Genomic DNA, 19,585 nt, shown 5'->3' on the forward strand with positions numbered 1-19,585 from the left:
ACGTTTTGTCCTTGCTTGGATGCTTGGTGAGGCGTTGGTGCCTCTTCCCACTTCACTCTGGAAGTGGCGTCTGCCGACTCCTTGCTGGTGCATGTGGGTGTCTTCTGCGCGGAGCGCGCTTTCTGGATTCAGGCGTCAAGATGCTTCCTTTAGGGCGCTACTCCGTCAGTTGACTCTGGATGGTGCTTACTTCTCTTGCGTTGTTCAATGCTTGTTTCCGTGCTGGTGGATGTTGGTGCACTAATGCTCTTGGCCACAGGGTGGCAGTGTTGCTGGATCTGTTAGCCTGTCTTGTCTTTCCCTGGTGTGCACTCTACTGCCTCAGTGCACAGGGGGTTGGATCTGCTGCTGTGTAAGGGTGAGTAACCTTTCCTTGCTTTAGGTGTTTAAGAATTGTACTGCATTGTAAATGTGCTGAAGTCAGGCAGGCATTGCAGAAGCACATTTAATTTCCCTTTTCCGTGTTGTGCAGGCATTGATGCTGGGGGCTAATTTGGCTGTCTTTGTGGATGCACTGGTGGTTCCTCTTGTTTTAGTGTCCCGGTGGTGCTGGTGACTCTTTGGCGGTGTTGATCGCGCTGCTGGCACTCTGCTCCTCACCCGGAGCACACAGGGAGGGGGCACCTCTTTCTGACGGCGGGGCTGGCCGCGTGCAGACGGTCACTTCACCCCCACTTCCCTGCACTCTGCTCCTCACACGGAGCACACGAGGAGGGGGGAGGGGCGCCTTCTGATCTTGGCGGCGCTGGCCGCCTGCAGTTGTTTGCTTCTCCCTCGCGCTCTTTCTCTCTCTCCCCCCGTCCGCAGCCGCCTCGGCAGTGCTCGCGCGGGGGAGAAGTTGCTTTCTCCGGTGGGGGAGCGGGTCTCTCCGGTCACTCTTCCCTGGCGGGGTGCGCTAGAGGCAGGCCGCGGTTGGGCTCCGCCGGCTCTGTCTGTTGACTGGACTGTTCCGCTGGCCTCACTTTCGCCGGTCTCCCGCCGCTGCCGCTTCTACAGGCACACGCTGCGCGGCGGAGACCTGCCTTGCTTCTCGCAGGTCACGGGTGGGCTCCGCTGGCTCTGCAGTCACTGTCCCCCGCTAGGCGCTACCGGCGGGCCGCGGGTGGGCTCCGCTGGCGCTGCTGTGTCTTCCCTCGGTGGAGGTGCCGCCGGCCGGTCGCGGGTGGGCTCCGCTGGCCTGGACCACGTCGCGAGGGGGGTCGGGAGGCGGTTAGCTACTCCGCTCCCTCCCCCTCGTTGGTGTAGTTGGGTTTTGGGTCCGGCCGCCTTCCCTTCGCGCCGTGGCTTACTCTGGGCCCCGCCGCTTCCTTTACACACGCGGCGGGGGCAAGGGATGACTCGGGCAGGCCGCGGGTAGGCTCCGCTGGTCCTGCTTATTGCTGGCACAGTTACTGTTGGGCCTTCGCCCCCAGGGGCTCACCTTCGGCCGGCAGGCCAGATGCTGCGTGGCGGGTGGACTCCGCCCGGCCCGTGCACCACTCTAGTGGGGTTCTTGCTTTGCGGCCGTCTCAGGTGGGCTCTGGGCGGTCCGCTCATTCCTCGAGGCACATGTTGGTGGCGGCTGTTGCGGGTGGCTTCAGTCGGCTAGCTGTTCGCCTCTTGGTGGCTGCTGGGCTCCGACGTGCACCGGCTTCTCGGCTCGCTGTGCCTTGCTGCAGGGGGTGCCCTTCAGGCAGGCACCTCTCCCCCTTTCCTCAGTGTTTGGTAGTGGCACGCGTGGGTTGCACTACCGACCTCGTCGCCATTGTAATGTTTGAAAGTATGGGCCCTGGGCCCTCATGGTAGGCGCAGCAAGGATGACACGGACACCAGGAATGAGTGGTAGGAAAAGGTCCTGAGCACGTGCGCTCAGCCTCTTTTATTGGCAGCGTCATGCGACACCATGACGTCTGTGGTGGGTGTAGAGTGTATTACATTACATAGAAACACTAGAATGTGTCCACGCTAAGACACTACAATAAGCAGTTAAAAAAATACTGTCACAGTTATTGCTAATTATTCCAAACAGTATTTCAGAAAATACTGTTGCTGGCATACAAAAAAATACTTCCGTCTTTAAAAACGTGAATAAAGATTAACATTTCTATTTGATCATAATACTATCCTATTTCTTTTTCAAATATAGATAGTAAGGATTCATCTGAAACCGGATGCGTTCCCTGTAGACTCCGATAAACAACATGGATTTATTCAGCCCTACCTGCAAAGAGCACATTAACCCTTAATCTGATAACACCATAAATGATCAGGGGCTGCCATTCACAATTGTCCGTCGGCCCTAATTGAAGCACTGAAGGCACCCCACATATTTTATGGATCTTTGTTCAATTTATACACATGGCCCTTTATTAGGTCGAGCCTGGGCAGTAGTGATGTATGGCTTTAAAGCCCCACCCACTGTCCGCCCATATTTTTAACTGAATTGTGTAATTGTCCTTCGTAAACGCTAGCTTTCGAGTCGTTATTAGGCTGGTCAGTCTCTCCTTGGTAACGCCTTGTCTGTATTTGTTACCACCCATAACGACTGGATATTTTAATGGTGTTGTTACATGATCTGCTTTGTAAGTCAGTGATCACCATTTTATTTAATGCTCTTCCCCTATTCCACGACTATCTCGCAGCATGGGGCCCGCTTTTATTTTGATTGTTACTAATGGCGGTACGCTTTAACTATAGCGCCCACCTTTTTTATTTATTTATTTTAGCAGTGCGGTCCGCATTTAGCCCAATAAAACAATCTGTTTGTCAACTAGACTAACAGATGCTTTCTTTGGTAAAAGCGCCCATGCCGCAGTTTCACTTTAATGTCGGGCACGCCCCTTTCTTTAAACGCGGTTTGGTTAAAGAAAGGTGTGTGGCCTCTATGAATGTGAAAGCGCTGCATGGGCGCTAGTAAAAAAATATATATATATTGGCAATGCAATAGTTTTTAAGCTATTGCATTGCCAATAGCTTACACGCATATTAATGTGAGACTTATTGCATTGCAAATGCTTGTTTTATTTGTATAATTGCTCTGGTCAACCGTATTTGTAGTGATGGAAAATCGCTTTCACGTTTTACCCTCTGATAACATTATGATTGTTTCAGATCTGCCTACCACTTATTGTTCAGGATGTTGAGCAAACAGTAAACTTGTGCATTGCAGTGGGGACATCTCAGGGGCAACACTACTTTATAAGCCACTTCGAGCAACTCCAGGGAATGAGCAGACAAATGTAAATAAATGGGATAAACATCTACTGTGGGTGACTAGGCGCATAACTTTCATTAAGATTCTAACATTTTACCTTTTTAATGCCACTTTCATATATACTTAAACACAACTGCACTAAGCTCTACTTTTATTTGGAAAGGAGAGAAAGATTGTTGATATACAAGTGGCTCAGATTCTTGAAAAATGAGATAGGCTCACAGTTCCTGATTACACTTGGAACCATTAGGTCTCCAAGGCGAAAAGGATTCCTCAGATTATGAATTCTAACTAGGATGGTCTAATTCAGGCTCAATTCCTGCATTGCATTGAGGTTAGGAAAAAAATCTGTTTTAGGTTTACTCATCTTTAGTTTTTCAAAGAAAGAAATCTTGAAAATATATTACAATAGCTGATGGCTCGATGGCTGTTGGGTAGTTCCGAGCCCCCTCACTTATAAATTCAGCCCCACTTGGACCTCCCTTTGAGTAAACTTAAATATAGGTCACATGTGGCAGGCTCAGGCTAAGCATTGTGTGAACCGAGTTATTCAATGTAACGACATAATTACTTTTCCAGACCTTTACTTTTAATAGGAACCAGATTGTTACATTTACTAAAAATAGATTGGCATATCAGAGCACTTTTCAAAAAAATTCAGAGTCGATTTCACCCCTGCTGCAGTGGTCAAATTTGAAAAGAAATTGATACTATGTCGATATGCGAGACAACACACCCAATGACTGTCTAAGCTAGTTGAAAATGCTGGGGAACAAAGATATTCCAAATAAAAATGTGGTCAACTCTTTTCTACATTAATAGAGGTTTCAAAGCTGTCAATCTACAGGTCTTTAATGGTTTTAAGCTACTTGCCAACCGTACTGAACTCACTGAAAATGTTCACCTGTAAGAGACTTGTCTATATGCGTGCACTGGGGATAAAACCGTTGTATCAGAACTAGTGTTCACGAACAGTTCCGTGACAGAACCATTGTAGACTTATTGATGACTAAAATCATTAGCAATCATTTTCTGTTATAACCTCACGACTACTCAGCAGTCAGCTGATGTCTTTCCTGTTTGACTGCATGGCAGTTTAAAGACTTTTCAGGGCAATAGTGACCTCATCAGACAGCACCAATGGATGATCATAAAATACAAAAACTGATTTTTTGCTATAATTTTAAATAAATGTTTTCAGGGGTGGATAAAACAAAAAAAAAATATTTTGTAAAAAAGGTCTCTTGGACTTACACATAATAGTCTAATCTCAATCTAACTGGATATTATCTGTGTTTTTATTGCTAGATTTTGTACTGTGTTAAGATACAGATAAGCGTACTTAACCCCTTCGCTGCGGCGGCTATTCCGCCGCAGTGCTAAAGGGGCGGGGCGGCCGCGCGGCGGCCGCATGCTGGTGACAGAAGCGCTCCGTCACCAGCCGCGGTTGAGCTGTGCTGGTGACGGAGCGGTTCCGTCATGACCCGCCCCGCTCATTAAAACTGCCGCGCAGGCGCGAAATCAGCACCGCGCAGGCACGGTGCCCGGGCCATGACGGAACCGCTCCGTCATCAGCACAGCCCAACTGTAGCTGATGACGGAGCGGTTCCGTCATCAGCAGGGGAGGGGTTAAAGTAGGTATGAATGGATAAACGCAGACTGAAGTTCCAAACATTATTAGAGATTAATAGACGTTTTAAGAAGAATTTTGTTTTAGTATGATTTCATACTGGTTCTCTTTTGATTTGCATATAAATAGGGAGACAGTAGTGCATTGTAAAAAGTGACAAAAGAGAATTTGAGAAAATCCACAGACATGCTTTGTGGTTCATGCATATGTTCCATTTTCTGCATCTCAATATATGGTAGTGCAAATGTTGCAAAAGACATTAAGAAAATAACAAAAGTAGATAATTCCGAACTTCATATATTATGACGACTGGCAGATAGGCAAATACAATACATATATATATATATATATATATATACACATACATACATATATATATACATATACATACATATATATATATATATATATATATATATATATATATATATATATATATATATATATATATATATATACACACATACATTCATTTTATTTTACCTAGTAGAACAATTCTGCTACACTCTTGCAAATAAACCTAAGTCCTCTAAATCGGATTATCTTCATAATGTTAAAATAAAAGTTCATGCAATTGTATAACATATTGCTGAGAAGAAAAACAATATAAAAACAGATGCATTACCTAAGCGCCCCAGTTGTAGCAGACCTTGGCTGCCTTCGGCCTTTTAAGGCACGCAGTTTGTCTCCTTGTGTCATACCATTCCTCGACTCCAACCCGCCATCATCTTCACAATCATTCTATGAGGAACATTTATAGGAGACGTACATCAATCTATAGTGCTGTTCGCCAATGACATCCAAAGGTTCATTACATTTCTACATTTAGCTGAGCAACAAATCAAATGTATCACAATTGAAGGCCAAGGACTACAAAGTTTTAATTTGCTTTCATGAAACATTTGAGACGTAAATCATTACAATCATGTATACATTTACATAGAAGTAAATACAATTCCACCTTACATTTTATATTCACAGTCCAAGACCGACCATTTTCTCCCCCTAAAACACATAAACAAGGTCCTATGTAACTATATCACATCAAACGATGTGTAGGAAGGAAATTATAACAGCAATTAAAACAAAACAAAACTTGATTGAGACTTTGATGAAATTATTAGTCAAGTATTAAAGAAAACGATCATCCCAAATCTGGGGAGCGAAGTTCACTCAGGTAGTCTACACTACTATTATAAAGAGAGAACACAAACCTTTTGGCAAGGTAAATTCGGGAACCACAGCGCCATTCCACACACCCAATACATTGTTGTAATCCTCAGGGTGTGCAGATGGACATAGGCTATAGAAAATTTTTAAAAAACGTAAATTTAAAAATATAACTTAAAAAAAAAGTAGTGCCCTGAAAGTAGCGCCGGCCGAGACGCTGAAGGCCACGACGTAGCGCTAGCCGCAACGTACGTGATGACGAGGAGGAGCGGCGGTGAAGTAAGGAGCTCGGGGAGGAGTGGCGGCTCAGGTAAGGCACTGGGACACGGGAAGGGAGGGAGCCGGTGCGGGAGGTTTGCACCGGAACAACTGCGGTAACGCTCAGGGTCTGGGGGCAGCATTTCAGGCTTGCGAGGAGGAGCGGCGGTGAAGTGAGGAGCTCGGGGAGGAGCGGCGGCTCAGGTAAGGCTCTCCGACACAGGACGGGAGGGAGCCGGTGCGGGAGGTTGGGCCGGAACAACTGCGGTAAGGCTCAGGGTCTGGGGGCAGCATTTCAGGCTTGCGTGCACTCCCGCCCCGGACCCCGCCCGCCACGACATTGTCCGGGACACAGACAATGTCGTGGCGGGCGGGGGCCGGGGCAGGAGTGCACGCAAGCCTGAAATGCTGCCCCCAGCCCCCTTCTGCCCCAGGCAACGCTGTGGCGGGCTGCTAGTTTACACACAAATCTATATATATATCTCAAGATGTACTGAAAATAAAAACATAGGGAAATCAGATGGGAGTTTGCAGGTCTGTACACCTTATCAGGAGTGAGGAAGAGAGTATTTAGAAAATCAGCTCTTCGGTCTTCTTAAACAAGGAGAGAAGAGAAGGTGGTTTTGGTGGCCGTCTGGCACCGACATTAGCGCTTCTTAGCACCAAACTGCCTTACAGATAGGAGCAAGTGGATTTTGCTAAAACAGAACTTCTGGTCGGTTATCTCTTAAGTGCCATCATCTAAGGAAGTGCTCCTGTTGCAAAGTCCTCCTGTGCCCTGGCCAACCCCCAACTTTGTGCTGAATGGTACTGGTGGGAACTGACTCTGACTGACCATGGGCTCTCCCTAACCAGGCCCAGTGCTAGGCTGAAAGAGACACATTATGATACAGTTAAAACACCTACATACACTAGGGTACACAATGGTATGGTGGGGTACCCTTGTGATTGGCATGACCTCCCCTATTGGCCCCTATTATACAATAGGGCAGGGGGATTGAAACTACCTAGAAGTCCCCAGTACCCTTGAGAATGGCAGTTTAGAGGCCAGCAGCCTTTTTTCTGCACTTGCATGTGTGCACTGCTGAAGTGAAGCCTGAGGTCAGTTTATAAACAGCCCTGGGTGCCAGGACTGCTTTAAAAAAGTAATTTGTGCCCAAACTCGACTTTGGTGTTTGGGGCACTTAAAAATGGATAACCTACAATGTTTGGCATATTAGGGACCCCCAGGGTCTCCCCTGGGTATCCCAGAGGTTGGGGGTCAGTTATTTATAAGGTACACCCTTATAAAACAAGATTTTATATGCCTGGGTAAAGTGAAATGTCACTCCCTACATTGTGGTAAAGTGCTGCTCAAATTAGACTTTAATGCTAGGAGCACTGTAGAGGGAGAATCTGCAATATTTCTACAGATTCAGATTCAGAACCCCTAAAGTCTCCCCTATTTGCACATGGGGTGGGGTTCCTGTAGATATAAGGCAAGTACTTATAAAATATGTTTTTGTAAGTCCTGGTGCTGGAAAATGGCCCAAGTCATTTTTCCCCATTGCAAATCCCCTATTACATATGGTAACATGGTAGAATGTTATTGATTAATAACTATTGATAGGAGATGGATAGAAATCCCATTCAAAGACTTCCCAGAATGGTATTAATAAATCCAACAATATCATATAGTTGAATTTCTCCTAAAGTGTACATACAATACGTTAAGACTTTCTTGTTTGTAGGTCCAAATTCAGCCTTCCAGTGGTCTGCCCTGATTGGTCTGAGTTCAGTAGATTAGCCAGGCTGCCTTGAAGAGGTGATAAAGAGCCCTTGGGGTTAACCAGCTCTGCTGGCAGGGCAGTGTGCTGTTCCATAAGAATGCCAGGCCAGGGGGAGGAGTCGTAAGCTATGCTCTTCAAAGGGGAGAGCAGAGACCATTGTCATTTACAGCTCTGAAATTCCCACCTTAGGCAGATGGTAGGATTAAGGAAGGCATGAGCAGATGCAGGGGGGAGAGTCTAAGTAAATTAGCCATCCTATGGGTGTGTTTAGCCAGCTCTTACCTCCTTGCTGGAAAGTCAGCCATTATGGATTTGGAAGATTTGATGCACTTTGGGACAAAATAATGCCACACTCTACAGGATGTGGTCATAACTTTGAGGAGTTACCCTGCTCCCATTGGTCGGAAGTGACCTCCTGCATGACCAACCTCCTGCATGACCCAGAGAACTTGGAATAAGTATGTGAGAGGGACAAAGCCCTCCAGATCTGCTGCTTGAAACTTACTAAAACAAGAAGTGCCCTGTTGAGACGCTTTGCTGTGCAAAGATTTCTAAGGCCTGACGTCTGAAGAGTGCACCACCTGAAACTACAGCCCTGTGGATTATCTTACTGAAAAAGAACTAAAGAGTGGACTCCCTGAAAGCTACAGGTTAAAAGAGCTCATTTGGAACATCACCAACTAAATCTCCACGTTGGAGAACTATCAGTGGATTTGTAAGGGTTTTGTATTAGTGGATTGTGGGAACTGAAGTACTCCACTTTCAAGGACCATCTTGAAACTTCCAGACCCTAGGAGTGAGTTTGAGACACTTTGGGACCCCTTGAGGAACTTCAGGAAGAAGTTCAAGAACTTTGGAGAACTTTGGACCAACTTTGAAAAAAGCTTCATAGAGGGACCGACTCCACCCGGCCAGCCAGGCCACCTGCCTTCAACCGCGAGCCGGCCAAGCCAACTAAGTTCATCCCGCTAAAAGCTCTATCGCTCCAACTTCCAGAAATTGACCGGGACTAGAGAAAATCTGAAGCCGGCGTACACTCACCGGATCCGGCTACATGAGGAGCATCGAGAGACCCAGCGATAAAAAGCTCCAGAAAAGTGTCTAAGTCCGCTCGTAGAAAAGGTGACCAGGAGCAACCGCAAATGCTAAGCCGCATGCCTTCCATCGCGTGTCGGCCTGGATTCCTTTTTTTTTTTTTTTTTTTTTTTTTTATTTTATAAAAATAGGTATTTATTATAAGACACTCACTAACATACAGATTTATCCTAGCTGGAGATATACACAATGCACACAATACTTTTCAATAGAAACAGGTAAGTAGCACAGAATACACAGTGTTCACCAGGGGGAGACCAAACCATGTACCAAAATAGTGGTATACGAACCACGACTCGAGTCAAGATGGTACCCAGAAGATGTTGAAGTGCTGGAGACCCAGGGAACCACCCAAGGTGAGTATCTAAGAGTCCTACGAACATTGTGTGCAGTTTGGGAACGCCACTGCATTCTCAATAAATGTAAACTGGTACGTCGCAGTTGCAATTTTAAAGAAAAAGGACCCTTCCCAGTGGACTCTGAAGAAACCCCATGGAAAACAGAAGGTTGATGAGCCACCCCACCCGTGGATACCCCAGGAACTAGGAAACCTACACCAGGGAAGCTGGGTGCCTAGGTGCGAAGTGGTGTTGGAAACCGCTGTCAAACTCAATGGGAGACTTCAGGAAGCTGCTGCTGCTGGAGAGGGTGAAAGTGTCCGGTGGAACCAACAAATGGATTGAGGATGAGAGGTACCTGCAAGCAGAGCGAACAGATTCTATACCACTCACGAGTGACCGTGAGGCGCGGAGACAAATGCCCACCGATGTCGGATGCTTGCAGGAGAGATGACAGTGACCTTGGAGCTGCACCTGTGAGAACCAGGAGATGCTGTGGAAGACCACTCAGTCTTCCCTCCGTCTCCATCGCATCTTCATTGGGAACTTCGCATGCACGGGCGCCCGCGCATGATGGTGGCCTCATGAGGAGACATGTGCCAGAAGCAGCATCTGCCACCATTTTCGAGACCTTGAACTGCAGACTAAGGGCTAGATGTACTAATCTTTTTTGTGGCCACACATATCTCATTTGCAAAATCAGATTGTTTGTGACTGTAAAACAGGGATTTCCTATCAACGAAAAACACAGTTTAGAAGTCAGAAAACCTTTACCAACTCCTACACGGGGTTACAATGGTTACCGTTTCACAATTTAGAAAGGACATTTTGTGGGTTCCCCTTCGAAAATGAAAATCTGTACCATATGTATCAATGATTCACAGCAGGAAGTCCGGTCGCTAATTATTGAAAAGTTACCTACCTTCCCAGTTGGGATGGTAACCTATTTTCTTTTTTTTTTTTGTTTGTTTTTTTTTTTGTTTTTGTTTAATTTTTATTTGGTGATTTACAATTGCAGATACATAAAGAGAGAGAGAACAAAGATTTAGATAAAAAACAACAACAAGTAAAAGAAAAAAATACAACAGTATTATAACGAGGGATCATAAAAAAAAAAAATCATACACATTTCAAAGAAAGAGAGATTTTAAGGCTAATACATAAAGAATAAACAACAGATAATTAAGGCAGTATAATCTTGATTACATACTTTTAGCCACAATCACTATTATCATTACTCCAATTTTCAATTGGTTTCCAAATCTCGATACCACGTGCTCTAAGCTTTATCCCTTTACATGCAAAAATCGCCTTTTCTTGATTGTACATACCTAAAAGCCTAGACAACCAAATCTGAAAATTAGGGGGATCAACATCCTTCCAGCGGGCTGTTAATATGATTCTATATACAGCTGTACTCAAGAAGAGTGATACTGGGGGGCGTGGCCGAGCGCGGAGCGAGATGGCCGCCTAGTCCGCGAGCTCCGCTCGCCACGGCATTTATCCTGTCAATATCCTGCTCTTCCCCGGGTCGCACAGGCTCGGGCAGTGCTCACGGGACGTCGGAAGATGTGTGGATCGGCGGGCGGCAACTCCGGCGCTCGTAGGTGACTGGTGACCCATCCATCCACCCTTTCTCGCTAGACGCCGTGGCGGCGTCCGACTGCTGGCCGAGAGGCCGGATGTTGGTGCCGGCTGCGGATGCCACTGGAGGTCGCGGCTTTGCGGGCCACGAAGCCCATATCTCCTAGCTGCGGGAGAGACACTGCGCCAACCCGGACGGACGTGGGGACTTGGCGCCACCACAGACACGGGCGCACACGCCGGAGGTCTGATCCTTTGCCTGATACGACCGTTCCTTTGTTATCTGCGCTGTTTGTAGATCTACTGGACGAGCTGAGACCGCCATTTTGAAACGGGAGCAACGTTGCTGGCGCTGGCTGACCTGGGGCAGACCGGTGCATCTTTTCAGACCTCGAAGGTATGGAGGTCGGCGCTCCTGCGCACAGTTGGTGGGTCTGCCCCTGCTATTGAGACTCTGTGCCATATAACGTCGACGCTGCCCGCGCTTCTTATGGGGCATCCTGTAACTGAGTGTACTGTTTATTGGCAAGGTGTAATGGCGGATCGACCGTAACAGCTGGAGGTGGCGCCGGCCCCTGCTCCGGTGACTTTTACACTACCTTTTCGGCTGGGCGGTTTGGTGGGGGACACTGACATTGGCCGAGGTAGAAGATACCCTGAGAGCGAGTGATTTTATGCCGGCTAAGCACCATGGAACCTACGGCTCGCGACCTTATTGCTGCTCTGAGCTCCCTGCGCTTTACCTGTTTGGATGGGGCCGGGGACCTTGCACGGCGCCTGGACGCAATTATCACCCAGCCGTGGGAAGAAGGCTCCGGCGATCCCGTTAGAAGTAGTGTTGTGGGCGGATCTTTGCCGCCATTGGATCTGCCTGCTACGTGCCTACCGATGGTGCCATGGAGGGCCCTGGACGATGTTGGTCACAGATCCCACCTGCCTAGCCGCTTGAATGTGCCATCGAGGCCTAGTGCTACAAAAAGTGCGGATTCCCCTCATGGGCCTGTTTCACCACCCGGCTATCTTGTGATGCCACTACCGGGTCGCAACCTGAGGGATTTGCTCGGAGCTTTGTTCCTGTGCCTACATGTCCTCAGGAGACTACTTGTCAGTCCCCTGCCTCTGAGATCTCTCGCTGAATTGCTTTTGTTCTACCCGCCTGGCCGTCTTGTTCATTCGGGGCGGTGCCCCATTGCAAACTTTCAGTGGCTACGTATTGATGGAAGGGTAAAGTTGGGACAGGGGTGAACTCTTCCTTTTTGCATCGCAGGACTGATCCCCGGTCACTCATTATGATGTGGACGCTTTGCTGAACTGTACTACGACGCCGCCATTGTTTGTCGACCTGCTGGTCTGTTTTGTGATCGCGCCTGAGCTGCTTTGTGCGAATGGGGTGGGGCGGGAGTCTGCTTGTGTTGACTTTCCCCCGTCTTTTCCCTTATGTGGGTACTCTTGGGGCGACAGGCACGTTAGTAGGGGGGGGGGGGGGCGTAGCCTCTTCGACGTGCAGGGTGGGGGGGTTGGGGCTTGACTTTCGTTTTCTTTTTGTTTCTATGGCCTTTCTTCTTGTTCTTTCTCTTGTTTCCTTCTTCTTCTTTCGTATCTCGGGTCAGATGGGGGTTGGGTTTAGTTCTTTCTGGGACGGATTCTCGTGCTTTGCGTCTGTGTTACTGTCGCAAGGTTTATTGATTCACGACCATGATATCGACTTTAATGCATAATTACTGAATGATTACAAATCCTGCTCTTCCTTCCCTCTTATACTACTGTTTGAGGGCGCATTCTCTGCTGCTAATTTTCCCTTGTAATAAGTGCCTTTCTGCATGTCGTAGGATCCTTTCATCGTTGTCATATAATGATCCCTCTTATATCCTACTATACCGTATACCAGCTTGAATGCAACTCCTTATGTGACAAATTGACTGGGCGGGCGCTAACTGGGGTGATATGTATTTCGATGCTTGTTTATCCTTATTGTGCTGATTTACGCCAGTTTCTCGATAATGATGTTTAACTTGTGTATATCCCTTTATTTGGTCCGCCCTTTCGGCCACCCGATCTGACTTTAGGACGATTCGTCTAAATTACAAAATGAAACCCTCCCTATCCTCCTCCTGTGGCTCCTTGCCAGTCCACCGTAGTGTTGATATTTGTGATTTTTTATCCTTTATCTGCAGTGCAAGGTACCTTGGAAGGCTAATTATTGTCATAGCGGCCGGCCCGCAGTGGTTGTAGGCAGACGCTGTGTACTATGTTTCTGATGAATAAAGGTTTAAAAAAAAAAAAAAAAAAAAAAAAAAAAAAAAAAAAAAAGAAGAGTGATACTTCTTCCGCCTTAGTATGTTTCAGAGTGTTATCGTAGCCCAAAATATAGAGGGTTGGAGATTCGGCTACTGGATGCCCAAACACCTCCTGCCAAAACTCAGCAATCATTGTTCGCAGTGCTAGCAATTTATCACAGTCATAAAGCATATGTAATAGATTTGCCGCTGCTTTGCCGCACCTTGGACACTCTGAAGTAGGCCTTATCCCCCAAGCAAAAAGTTTAGCGGGAGTGAAATACAAATCGGCCTGGATTCCTGGGTTGCCCAGCTGAAGCGATCTTGGGAAATTTTCAAAATCTGCTCCAGGGAGGTTGACCGGGACCTCGTCACAAGTCAAGCCGGCGAACCCTCACCAAATCCAGACTGGTTGGGAGCTTCGTGAAGCCTCGAGGAGAAAAGCTCCAGAAAAGTTTCCAAGTCCAAAGGTAGAAACTAAGACCGGGACCTGGCGTAAGCTGTAGCCGCTCAGGGCTCCATCGCGCCCGGTCTGAAACTTTGACTTTGGCCCGGTCTATCGCGAGCAGGTATCACAATATGGTGCTATAATCTTCTAAGTGCTATATTTTATTAAATATTTGAAAATTCATATCTCCGGTTCCCTACATTCGAATGTTGTTGTTGTGGTGTAATTTAAAAAATATTTCCTATCTTTATGAATTGGTGTTGGATTTTTATTATGCGTTGTGTCTTAATTATTTACTGAAATGGTGTTTTTAAATGCTTTACATGCCTGTCTTTGAAGTTAAGCCTGTCTGCTCTCAACCACGTTACCAAGGGTTGAGCATAGGAATAATTTTCTAAGACCTATGCTGAGTCCTACAATTGTAAATTGTAAATTGATACTTGTATAGCGCACTACTCACCCGCAAGGGTCTCAAGGCGATTGTACGAATACCGCTGTGGAACCCGTCCTGGCTTTCCCTATGAGGTGTCCTTCCTGGGCACCCCCAGGGTGAAGGCCAGGCACCCTTAGCGTTGTGGGGGCCGTTGTGGAGATTAAGCAAGCTATTGCCCAGAGTTGCAGAGTGGGACTCTATGATTAGAATAGGCACCGAGGCAAGAATTATCAGGTCCGTGGAATTTTGAGCGCAAGACCCGCCGAGGAGGAGAATTGAACCCTGGTCCCGTGCTAGACCTCTGCATCAGGGTCTGCCGCTCTAACCATTGAGCCACACTTCTCCACAATGTGTTAGTGGCTTTATTGCCAGTGGCAGACCTACATTTGCCCCTACCAATAACCCACTTTCCAACAGCTCCCCAAACAATTTAGAACCATGACTCAATTTTTAGAATGACAAACTTTCGCAACCCACCTGACCTTCATGGACATGAGGCAGGAGATTTTTTTATACGACTAAAACACTGTGTAGTAGAGCACTGTCATTTACAGACAGCGCATCTTCCAATGAAATGTCTGCTACATTTCCACAGACATACAATTTTACTGACAAAACTATATTTCACACAAATGTGTGGACTCAGATTTAATTGAATATTCATAATTTCTGCATTCTCAAGTAAACTGTCTTGATTTGTTTTGATCCTATTAAAATCTTTGTCTTAATCACATTTCAGAATTACGAAAAAAAGCTCAATTTCTCCGTTCGGAACCGCTGAATGTGTACAGTTTACATTATAGCTTGTGTGATACAAACAAAATGACATCCTACAGCATTTCTGTCCTCACTCCATATACTTCAGCAAGATTGTCACACAATTCACTTCTCTTCTCTTCTCTTTCTCGGACTGCAAAGTGAGATGAGTTTTTAAACACCAATCCCCACGTTAAAAAAAAATAAGCAGCACTTTGTCAGTAGACATAGCCTGACATTTGCCCTTTTCTTTGAAGTGCAGCAAACGTGACAAGATAAATACAGAAATTAAAAGCTTCTTTATTTATTGCTTGCACTTTTGTGCTCCACCAAAAATCTGCTGGCGACCCACTAGTGGGTCACAGTCCACAGACTGGTAAACTCTAATCTAAGGGATTTTGCAGGCATGTGACAACCAAAATCAAAGCATTTGCCCTCAAAATCCTCTTTTCTCATTTAGTTAGCCATTTTACGAGTTGGTAAAGTTAATAGTTTGAGATCGTAATTCTGGTTGCAAACTAATGAACAGTTACAGACTCCCTACTTAGGTTGGTAGCTGAATCTTTGAACCTCTTTACCTTTGGTTTTTCAAAACGGACTTTTTTTTTTTTTAAAGCAACCAAATTTCCTTTAAAATAATCAAAATGTTTTCTATTTTGAAATGCAGTCATAGGGATAGTGCGTTGCTGCCTCTTCCTGTCCACCATTCCGGAGATCGTAGCCAGTTGAATTTATTATTGATTAGGTATGTCCTCCACCAATCACATATGGTTACTTATTTTGCGAACGGAGATATTAGTACATAGATTAGTTGCAAAAAGTCTGTTCCCAATTCTTAACCACCGATTGCAATCGGTATCTTATTGCATCTGGCCCACGGTATCTATCCATAGAGACCAGGAGAGTGGGGCTAAATCACAATATCTTCTCACTTAACATGGTGAATGGCTGCAAGTTTGGGCTTGTATAAGCCGCCATCTGGAGAAAACTACCGGACCCAGACAATTCAGAAAGTTAGAAATCGAGAGGGGACATGGGTGGTGTGCTTAGCATGTATCCCAGGAAGTTTTCTTACCCACAATAACCTGCAAACCTCAACCTTTGCATAAACCACAAATTTTCATTGCATTTCAGTGATGGAAACGTCTGGAATAAGGAGGAATCCACAAAATTACTACAACCCAGCGGTACCCCATGTGTGCTGATAAAAACACTGAGCCACTTGTCTGGCTGGACCAAGAGTCCACAAAAGGTCGAAAAATACACAAGTACACAATTTGTAAAAAAAAAAGTCCGTTTTGAGAGGAAAAATGTGATGTGTCCAAGTTGGGTTTTGGACAGTTTCCTGTCATGACCACATGGTGTGTACACACACACACACGTGTGGTACTATTTGTATTGTAAAACTTTGGAAAATGCTGGGTGGAAGAACGTTTGTGGTTCCCTAGAGATTCCAGAACATTCCATCACAGATATGTGAGGAAAATGTGTATTCTTTGGTCAAAGTTTGAGGTTTGCATGGGATTTGGGGTTAAACAACCCTGGTGAGAGCCATGCAGCCATGCAAGTGACCCACACTGGATTCCCCCAGGTGTTTAGTTTTCAAAAATGTGCAAGATTACTAGGTTTCCCAGGGTGCTGATAAACTAGGGTCTAAGATCCACACCTATCGCTTTGGAAAAAAGGGTCCGTTTTTAGTGGAAAAAGGTTATTAGTCCATATTGTGTTGTACCAGTTTGCTGTTGCGGGTACTAGGCAATGCAAACACGCGAGGTAGCATTTTTTCAGGAAGAAATGTGGGAGCATAGAATAGTGGAACAAGTGTTATAACCAATTAGTTTCATTGCATTCATTCCTTCCAAATGTAAGCAAGAAGGAGTTTTGGAAAGTACCCTCTAAATCATACGCTACGATGGGCCCAAACAAATTCAGAGATGCACAAACAGCCACTGCTCCTAAACTCCATATCTGATTGCCATTTACAAAATACGTAGGTTTCCTTGATACCGATTTTTCACTTTACATATTTCCCCATATGAGTTGGTCTGTACTTGGTACACAATGAAAAACCACTATAAGGTGCAGCTCCTTAGTTGTTGGCTCTGGGTACCTTGGGTTCTTGGAGAACTCACAAACCCTTTATAAATCTTACCATCATAAGGGTCTAGCGGATGTAATGGTATATTGCATTTGTAAAAAAAAAATGGTAACACTTTTTATTACACACCATCAGCATATCAGGTACACTACAGAGGAAGCAATAAGACGAGCCACGTGAGGACAATAGGAAAAAATAATCGGTGCAAAACCGCATTAGGAAGGTCGAGGGGGAGGAGGGGTCTTCACTGTCAGGGGAGAGGGGGGGGGGGATTGAAATATATCCCCACAATAAGAATTCCACAAGCCCCATACACATGCCCACTTCATAGGGCAGCCGCAGGTTTAATATACTGCCTTCTTTTTATACATTGACCAATCCAAATCTTTCTTACAGTCACTCACCACAGGAGGGTGAGATGCTCCCCACCGCTGTGCAATATTTCTCTTAGCGAGCATAAGCCTCAGAGTGACCCATTGTGTTAAGTAATCATTTAGATCAGTCGGCTCCCATATATTCCGAAGGCATTTACGAGCTTTAAGCATAAGTTGCATGGATAACACTGTATTAATGGTATTGTGTACATTATGCCAGTAGGGTTGAATATGGTCACATTCCCAGATGATGTGCATGAAGGTACCCACCTGGCCGCATCCCCGTCTACAGACGACCCATCTATCCTCCCCATCCATACCAGCTGGGGTCCTGTTACATAATTCCTGTGGAGTATTTTAAGTTGGACTAGTCGTAGGCGCGCAGGTATTGCTACGGTTCTAGGCGAGGAGACAGCTTCCTGCCATTCCTCGTTGTCCATCTCGATTCCATCTCTGGACCATGTGTCCCGCAGTGACTGAAGAGGGTCTGGCATGTTGTTAATCAATTCCTTATATACCAGTGAAATAGTTTTATCTGGGATATGTCTGTCTAAAATTCGGTCTTCTAATGGGGAGGATTCAGGTAGGGTGGTGCCATTCTGGAGAAGGGAGCGCAGTGCATGTCTAACGTGCGTATAACGGAAGAATTCTGTGTCAGCCAGCTTGAACTGTTGTTGCAGAGTGGTGAATGACTTGAACTCCGTTTTGTCCCATAAATCGCCTATGTGTGAAAGTCCTATAAGGTCCCATTTGGCAAATCATTTACTTTTCCCCAAACTACCCAACTGCTCTGAATCCCATAGCGGGGTCGCAAGTGTGAGTCTGTGCTTCCATCCAAGGCACGCAGTAGCGATATGCCAGACATGGACGGAATGCTTGGTGGGTCCCGTGAGTTTAAAGCATCGTGGTCTGGAGTAAAGGGCTCGATTATAGTTCCCACCCGATAGGAGCCATCTATCTACGCTGTAGCCTGGATCTCCGGGAAACGTATAAGTGCCATGGTTGGTGGCAGCTAGATTGGCCGCCCAAATGTATTTTTGATATCGGGGAGGCCGATGCCCCCATCATACCAGTTCAGGGTAAGTTTACTGAGGGCGATGCGTGGACAATAAGTCCCGCTGAAGGCCTTCCACTTCCCTGAAGTAGGACACTGGGACCGTGTCCAAGGACTCCTGTCGGGGCATATAGGAACCGTGGCAAAGACATCATTTTAAAAAAGGCCGCTTTTCCCAGTAGGAAAATAGGAAGGGACTTCCATCTGTTGATGTCTTTACACAGCCTGGTCAGGGGGGGGGAGCAAATTTCGAAGGTAGCAAAGTGATGGGTTTAGGGAGAGAAAAATCCCCAGATATTTGAAGCCCTCAGTACGTAGTTGTATTGGGCACCCTTTCGGCGGGATAGGCGGCTCTCCTGCCAAGAAAAACCACAGGGATTTACTCCAGTTAATAGAGTACCGGGAGAACCTGCCAAAAACCGCAAGAATGTCCAGGACAAGAATCAGGGATCGCCTCAGAGAAGTCAGATAAAGTAGGAGATCATCTGCATAAAGCGAGATGCGGTCCTCCCACTCCGGAGACCAGCGCATACCCCGGATCATCGGGTCTTGCATTTGTAAATTGACCATTGTGACAGGTGAAAACGTTGTCACAAATGGCAATTGTTTTCCTACTCATTTTCAATTTTCCTTATTTCAACAGTTAGTTTATTTGGGAAAACTTTGAAGGATCTACACATGACCCCTTGCTGAATTCGGAATTCTGTGTACTTTACAGAAATCTATAGCTTTCCTGGATCACCCATGGGTTTCACACTGGTTTCCACCACAAACTGGAAGTAGGTTGAGAGCACAAAAAACAGGAAAAATGGGCTACCTCTTTTAAAAATGGCAAAACTGTGGTAAAAAAAAATTCTCTCTTTTTTAAAATTCAGCTCTGCATGTTTCTGAAAGCTGAGAAGATAGTAACGATCACATGAAACTGTTTGCATACGCCATTTTCAGGGGAAACAGACTCTTATCCGGACCACTTTTTCCCATTTTCCCCTCGAAACGGAAAACGTTGGTATATTTTGCCTATTTTCTCGGTTCCCTCCAGCGGTATCCACAAACCCTGGGTATCTTTAGAATCATCAGTATGTTGAAAAAAAAAAAGGATGCAAATTTGG

At 45.9% G+C, this 19,585-nt stretch overlaps 1 protein-coding gene across 3 annotated transcripts in view; it reads right to left on the bottom strand.

Annotated features, from left to right (window-relative positions):
- CDC14A (cell division cycle 14A) overlaps positions 1 to 19,585 on the bottom strand; it is a 541,681-nt gene that overhangs the window by 86,744 nt on the left and 435,352 nt on the right. For all 3 annotated transcript variants that reach the window (XM_086954444.1, XM_086954436.1, XM_086954453.1), the window contains one exon: positions 5,449 to 5,564. In XM_086954444.1, coding sequence (XP_086810570.1) covers positions 5,449 to 5,564 — 116 coding nt within the window. The remainder of the gene's footprint in view (positions 1 to 5,448; positions 5,565 to 19,585) is intronic.

This window comes from Lissotriton vulgaris, chromosome 1_1 (assembly GCF_964263255.1).
Source record: "Lissotriton vulgaris chromosome 1_1, aLisVul1.2, whole genome shotgun sequence".
In the NCBI taxonomy this organism is placed as follows: domain Eukaryota; kingdom Metazoa; phylum Chordata; class Amphibia; order Caudata; family Salamandridae; genus Lissotriton; species Lissotriton vulgaris.